The sequence below is a fragment of the Gavia stellata genome, chromosome 2, assembly GCF_030936135.1.
Source record: "Gavia stellata isolate bGavSte3 chromosome 2, bGavSte3.hap2, whole genome shotgun sequence".
Classification (NCBI taxonomy): Eukaryota; Metazoa; Chordata; class Aves; order Gaviiformes; family Gaviidae; genus Gavia; species Gavia stellata.
Genome location: NC_082595.1, coordinates 11,819,932 through 11,827,674, shown reverse-complemented (window position 1 = coordinate 11,827,674; position 7,743 = coordinate 11,819,932). Strand labels below are relative to the sequence as shown.

Sequence of the window (7,743 nt, the reverse complement as noted above, 5' to 3'; positions counted from 1 at the left end):
AATGGGAGCATAAGACAAAAAAGCCTGCTATGTAAAATGAAACTTACACATCTTTCTTGTGAAACAAGATGGAAATAAAGATTTATTTTTTTTACAGTGAATTAATTGCACCATATTCCTGCCTAATGTAACGTTACTTCAGTTACTGCAGGAGTGGATTTGACTATTAGCAAAAGTGCCTAAGACTTAGTAAATGCATCATTTAAACACATTGGTAGGGGAAAAAAAAAAATCAAGCGAGAATATTTCAAGGTATCCTTCCCGTTTCATGATTAAGCATTCTCCCTTTCTACAAGGTAAGAGGTTTTAATTTTTAAGACTCAAAAACTTAATTTTTCAGAAACAAAATTCTGGACACGTTAACATTGCAGTGTTGTGACAGTTAAGAGCTGTAATGCATTAACCACGACATTACCCATCCCACTGCCCCCCATCCAGCCTGCTCCAAAGTACTACTGTTACACAACAATCCCTTGAAATCCTCTGATTTTACATTGTAACAATGATAAGGAAAAAATATTCTCTATTTTAGTGAAAGTCCTTTATGCATTACAAGGATAAAAGGCATTTCACTGCCTTTCTTCTGTCATCCTAACTGAGCTGACATTATTACAGATAAAGTTCATGTACTCCCTACCCTCTAACAATGTTTTATCATGCCTAACACAGAAATTAAACCGTATTTCTCAGGAAACGGAAAACAATGGCTACTTTCAAGCTAAGGCTACTTTCAAATGCTAACCTTAAATAGCATAACAATCTATACTTCCAAACAGCAACATTAGACAAAAACCTCATTGCCATCACCAAATAGAGGACAGTAAATTCTGAATATCTACTTTGGGTTTACCACCTTTTCATTTAAATAGATAGTTTTAGGTCCTGTGTGAATTTATTAGAGGTGACTTTGAAATGCCAAGAGAAGGGAGAGAAGAACTGGACAGGAGTTAAATTTATTTTCATATGTTTCTAAAAGAGTGCTTTGTGTTAAACTTCCTTTGCAAAAATTAACGTTCCATGAAATAGAAGAGCAGAAGAGAATGCATCAGAACCACGGTCACTTTTCTACTTTGTAGCCAGGCGCATTTCATTTCTGGTTCCTGCTGCAGATTTACTTAAAACCCATCCCCTAAACATAAAACTTAAAGATGTAAAGAAAAGTCTTCCTTGCCATGTTTCCATATAGGCCTCTGTGGACGTCTCATACAGACCTCCCTCTAGGGCACAGTAACCCACAGGCACTGCTCTCACCTTCTCCCTCAAGAACTGAACTCTCTTCCAGAACAAAACACTCAAGAAATCAAATAAGCAGCTAAGAAGAGAAACAGTGCATTTGGCAACGCCTTTGCAGCTACCTGCAAGCATTAACAACCTTTTTTGTAACTACTTCACTGCAGAAGAGGGAACAGTAGGGAAGGTTTATTAACACACTGCATTTACAGAGCCTCCTGAAGACACCGGCCCTGTACAGCTGCAGGCCGACCCCAGGCCCGTGGCTCCGCGCCTGCCTGGGCACGGGGATCGCCACCGCCAGGCCCCGCACTCGGCCGCGGGGCCGCCTGACGCCTACCAGAAACACACGACCAGCTCAGACAAGACCCGGGCAGCCAGCGCGGCCTGACTTTATTTTTAACGGCAGGCGGAGAACTGCCGCCGCCGCCGCCTGCGGCAGACAACGCGCCTGAGGCGGCTGCGGCCCTCAGCCGCCCTCCCCGCCGCGCCCCGCCACGGAGCCGCCCTCCCCCGAGCTCCGCGGCGGGGAGAAGACGCCCCCGGCCCCGCTCTGGCTCTGCCGCCCGCAGGAAGGGCGGCGGGCGCTGGCAGCCGGGGGGGCCGGCAGCAACGGCCGCCCCCGCGCCACGGGCCGCCAGCCCAACGGCCGCCGCACTCCCCGTCGCGGGCGCGGCCGGGAAGGGGGGGGGGGAAGTGGAAGGGTGGGAAGAAGCGAGCACTTACGCACGCGCGCACAGGGGGGAGGGCGGGGGAGGGCCGGGGGTTATTTATAGCCCGGCTGCTAATTTGGGAAGCGGGATAACGCGCCCCGCGGAGCGCGGCACCTGCCGCCAGGACTCACCCCATCCCGCAGAGAGGCGCCGGCCCCTTTAAAACCACAGGAGACCCCTCCCTCCGGCCCTCCTCCCTTCCCCCTCCCCTCCCGCCGGGAGCCCGCCAGCCCGCCAATCGGCGGCGGCGACGCAACCGGGGCTGCCGACAGCCAATCGGCAGGCCGCTTAGTGACCGGAGGGGAGGCGAGGAGGCAAGATGGAGGCAGCGGGAGAGACAGCGGCTGCGGTGCCGGCTGAGGAGCTGCGGGCGCCGGCCGCCTTCGTGGCTCCCCTGCAGCCTGAGGTGGCCGCCGCTACCGCCATGGTGCTGCCGGAGCGGCTGCAGCGGCGGGAAGCGGAGCGGCAGCAGGGCGTGGAGCGGCAGCGGCAGAAGAAGGAGGCGCAGGTGGTGAAGGAGGAGCAGAGCGAGTTCTTCGTGGCTGCCTTCGCCCGGGAGCGAGAGGCCGTGGAGGCGCTCCTGGCGGCGGGGCCTCTGGAGGAGGCGGCCGCCCGCCTGCAAGGGCTGCAGAAGCTGCTGACCGAGAGCGTGCGGTTCCTGGCCCCCTACGAGGTGCGGCAGGGGCAGGAGGCCGTGGCGCGGCTCCAGGGGGACCTGGCAGCCCGGCGCCAGCAGCTGCAGCCCAAGAAGAAATTCGCCTTCCGGGCCCTCAAGAAAGAAGCGGCTCCGGGCAGCGAGCCGCGGCCCCCGAAGCCCGCCCAGCCTGCAGTCGCCGCGCCGGCCCCCGGCTACGGCCCCGCCGAAGGGGAGCCGGGCGGGCCGCCGCTGTGCGGGTTCAGCGGCGCCGAGGACGAGGAGCTGGAGCTCGGCCCCGCTGAGCTGCTGCAGCGCGACGTGGTGCTCTCCGAGCTGCGCGGCTGCCGGGTGCGGCTCCGCGGCAACGCCAACACGCTGCGGGTGCGGGACTGCCGGGGCTGCACCGTGCTCTGCGGGCCCGTTTCCACCTCCGTGCTGGTGGATGGTTGCAGCGATTGCCTCCTGGTGCTGGCCTGCCAGCAGCTCCGCACCCATCGCACCCGCGACAGCCGGTTCTACGTGCAGGTGACCAGCCGAGCCGTAATCGAGGGCTGCACTAAGGTCTCCTTCGCCCCCTACACCTGGAGCTACCCTGGTATCGAGAGAGATTTCGAGTCTTCTGGGCTGGACAGAAACAGAAACAACTGGAACCTGGTGGATGACTTTGACTGGCTGGCAACGGACAAGCCTTCACCCAACTGGAGCCTGATCCCCGAGCAGGAAAGAATCAGTTGCTGGGACTGACTGCAAGAGGCAGCTCGGTGCTGAGCAAGAAATCCTGGTGTAAACGCATTGATTCATAAACTCTGGGACTTAATTCCTAATATGCCATTAAATGATTCCATTTGGTATTTAAATTGTGTATTACAACATATGACAGGACTTTTTAAATTTAAGAATACCAGTAAAATATAGTTTACGGTTCTTACACAAGTTGCTGCTATAATCTTTATGTATCACTGGGGAGTTTGCCAATTACTGCAGTACCTCATTGCTGAGTTTTTCTAATTAAGGTGGGGCAAAGGGTCGATACACAAACAGGGAGCCTCTGTTAGAGCTGTTGTGCTGCTTTCACTTGCACAGGCAGAATCTGAATTAGCTGCAAGGAGTAGAAGCTGTACTGGAATGATCAAATAACAAATTTTTCATATTTTTGTGGTTTTTGAATTGCAGACAACAGTACACTATCTTATGGGGTGTATAAGAGAGGACTTCTGTGAGGTAGTAGAGACAAAAGGTTAATTTAAAGGAGGAGCTTGTAACTGAACAGCGTAGCAGACTGAGATGAATCCTAGGCTATGATATAATTATGAGCCAAGTTCTGTTAATGCAGGAGAAATCTGTAAGTTGTCTTTATTTAGACTTCTATTTCAAGTGAGATAAGTCTAAAGGGAAAAAAGTCTCCTAATGAACATTTAATCCTCTCCTAATATATTAATGATTGTTTGAAATTAATGAACCTGTAGAGGCTATATGAATGCTAAACCTTCACAATCTGAAAATACTATGTGAAAGGATGCTCCTTCTGTAAACAATTTTAACCTGAGATGGATGCGTGCTGTGAGTGTACTTTCAGGGGCATACAGTAGGTGCTGATTAACATTACAGAAGCTAGGTAAACTGCTCTGCTGCAGTCTGAAACTTCAGGGAAAAGGTATGTCCTACTAGTTGTTTCATCTGTCTACCAGACAGTAGGCTTTGTGGTGCTGTGTTGTTAATTTACAGCACCCTGCCACTGCATAAGTGCTGTGTTGACAGAGGGACTCAGTAAAAAGGGAAGATGAGGTGCTGTATTCCAGTTCCAAAATTGCATGTTATTGTGCATAAAGTACACAGTAATTTCAGTCCCATTTCTTCATTCCTAAATAAAAAAGTAGCAGCATTATGGAATACAGTGTTTTTACAATGCCCTGTTAGTGGTGGTGAAGTGACCACTATCCATAAAGTATACATAGCAGTTTGAGGTTCCCCAAACCACTTCTTAACTTGTGACATTTTGCAGGAAATCATTGCTTATCTTGCCTAAGAATCAGCTCAGAGTTGTATTTTAAAACTGCAAAATATTTATGCTGCCCTACCATCATATATGTGCCTCTAACAGAAAATGAATACTAGCTGTGAACCATCAAGAACAGCATCATTGCTATGACAAGTACTTGAAACTTCACTTTAGTACTTGACTAGTTTTGAGCAGAGAAGCTTTTTATCTAAGTTGTTTCAGCATATTTAATTTAAAAGGGGAGAAAAAAAGGGATTTTTATATATTCTTCACAACTTTCAGTTTTGTTTACCTCTGTTAATGTATACTTTTTCACTGAATTAGATTGTGTTTCAAATACTTGTTTTGAATTGTTTCAGTTATCCCTTTACTAATGATTCTTTTTGTATTGACAGCATTATGAAATGATTTAAAGAAAACACCCTTAGTCTTGCTTTAATATACATAATTGTAATATCTGTTGTTAAAGGGATGTGATCAGATGAGGCTCTCAAGTATCTTAATTTTAACGCATCCATCTTAGTACAGACCTAGATTTTGTAGTTAATATTTCTTCCCCGCATATCCTGGTAGTGACAAATCAATCCCCTTAGCATCCTCTAGTCCTGGGCCTGCAAACTGTTCAGCCTGTAAGAACTACGGAAATGCCTTTGTTCTGCTAGCCAAAAGCTATGTTTACATTTACTTACTATGTTGATGGACACTGGCAAATCTAGAAATGGAGTGACTACTGCTAGGCTGTAGCAGGTATCAGAGATGTGCACTTCTCAACACACTTCAAACTGGCATGTAAGTGCATTCCTGTGTTAGCTGTTGGTCCATAGCATGCAGTATTGCCTGGATAAACAGAGCATGAGTCAAAACAAGAAATTTTAGACTTCAATTTCAGTCTGAAAATGCTTCCTTAGTGACATTTTTCAGAGGTCAGTTATTGACATACCGGTTCCCAATGTTCCCCCCCAAATACTTAACTTTTGTCAAACCAAAATTACTAGGTAATACTCTCCAGCAATATGACTTAAGAGGAGACGGCTAAAGATGTTTCAGACCATTACTTTCTTTAAAGATTTATCATTACCTTTATAATACAAAACAGGTAACTGAATCTTGGTCTCAAGCATGACAGGAGACAAGAAAATTCAGTCTGAGAACAGCAAGTCCGAAGAAGTTTGGTCAAACAAGTACTTACGTGATTGTGATTTCTAGTTCTAAATATGTACTTTCATATATATATACACACAGTTGCACATGTTTCCATGCACCATTTTGAAATGTTAAATTTCCTAATGGAGAATCCTACTAGGAGAAATTCAAAACTATTTTGATCCAGAAGTATGTTAACAGTAACATAGTATGTGCACAGAAGTTACACACTAGGAAAGGTTTGCTAGCATACTCATAGGCTCTATCAGTATAGAAATTGCAACTTTTTCAGGTGTGGAAGAGAAACACCTAACCATTTCTATCCAATTAGTTATTTTAACAACACTATTTATAGTATTTTTTATTAAAATACATATGGAAAAGGAAGTCACAATTAGTATGAGCACTAGCAGGCCATCATCTGTGTGTCCCAGAAGAAACACTTCCTCCTGACAACAGCAGTGCAGACAGCTCCTGTGTTACCTGTGCTATAACCCCCAGTATTCCGCAAGCCCTTGCAGGTAGGAAAAAAGTAAAATGCCATGTGAGTGAGAGAATATTAGCCGATATCCCAAAAGTATGGTTATTCATTTGAGAATCCATTTTCCAGTCAAATCTAATGGAAAGCGGTAACTCAGGTGTATTGAGAATTATACACTCGTTAAATTTCTACAAAAGTATTTAAAAGCATGGTAGGAATAAATATGTATGTACATATATAAAAATGTTTTACAGGATAGATAGATATAATCTGTATTTAAAATTTCTCAGCTATTTCTTAAACTAATTTCTTCGCATTTCTTAGCATCTATTTTCTTAGATGGAAAAAAAAATATATGTTGACACATATTCAAACTAACGTTTTGGAAACAAGATGTTGGGGATACTTTGGCAGGTCTAGACTACAGAGTTGGCTAGATTATGTCATTGGAACTACTTACAGAGTAAATGCTAAACACTGAAAATCTGAAAGTCTAGTCCACAGTATTTGTAGCTTCAACTGACAAGGCGTCAGAAAAATTGCTTCCTGTCTGCAGGTGAGCTTTAAGCTGTTTGTTCAAGAGGTCAAAAACATACCTTAAGTATGGAAGCGATGAAATAGGTTTACTGAGAGTGTTTGGTTTAAACAAGTGAGGAATTTTGTGCTATCTTGTCTCTGGATGACTTGATGATGGAGCGTCTCATACATCACACTGAAGCAAACCTCAAAGAGAGCAAGGAGTGTGTCATGACGTGCCCTGAGCTGCCAGCGGCAAGTGGCTGGGCTCCTGAATTCCCCTTCTGAAGCTTGCGACCAAGAAATATTCAGAGGGAAGGTTGGGCAGAGTTCGTGCAGCAGCTGGTTTGAGGAGATGTGCCAGGCTGTCTCTGTTCTCCAGGGTCAAGGAGACTTGCTATGCCAGCCTGGTCAGAGCCGCTTTGTCTCTCTGCTAATCGCAGCTTGGAGAAAGGATGGCGGCACGTGCTCGGCTTCTTCCCTCGGAGCGATAAGTAATGCTGACATGAAGAAAACGCCTGGCAGCCTCTTCTAGGCCAGGAGCCAGGACTGCTTTGTGTGTAACCTGCTAGGGAGAGCTTGCAAAAATCTCCTTCCCTGGAGACCCATGGGCAAAGAGGTACTTTGTTCAGGAGGCTTTGCGCAAGCCTGTGCGCTGAGCAGGTTTCACGGCTGAGCAGGTAGCAGGTAAAACCAGGCTCGCAGTCGTGCTACAGGGAGGGCAGAAGCGGTCAGAACTGCTGTGAAAACAAGCTAGTTTCAAGCTACCTTGCCTAGTAGCAAGATGGAGGATTAAAAGCACAATGCAAGGGAGAAGACGGTTCAAGGAGTCCATTGAATGAGCGTGGTCAGGGATGGTAATTCCCCAGCCAGTTAAGAAGGGGGAGTGCCAGGAGCTAGCACCGATTGCTGCCTGCAGCGCAGGCAGCAGCGCACTGTTGGTTGCACCAGGGCTGGCCGGCGGATGAAGCAGTAGCACCACCAGCACCGTTGCCTCGGTCTGCAGCAGTTTGTCGGTGCGACC

The 7,743-nt window shown here is 47.2% G+C and overlaps 1 protein-coding gene across 1 annotated transcript; it reads left to right on the top strand.

The window, feature by feature from the left end:
- The first annotated feature begins 2,262 nt into the window (after positions 1 to 2,262).
- TBCC (tubulin folding cofactor C) lies at positions 2,263 to 3,513 on the top strand. The gene has a single exon (XM_059835925.1). The coding sequence runs from the start codon at positions 2,263 to 2,265 to the stop codon at positions 3,322 to 3,324; it is 1,062 nt and encodes a 353-aa protein (XP_059691908.1). The 3' UTR covers positions 3,325 to 3,513.
- The last annotated feature ends 4,230 nt before the right edge of the window (positions 3,514 to 7,743 follow it).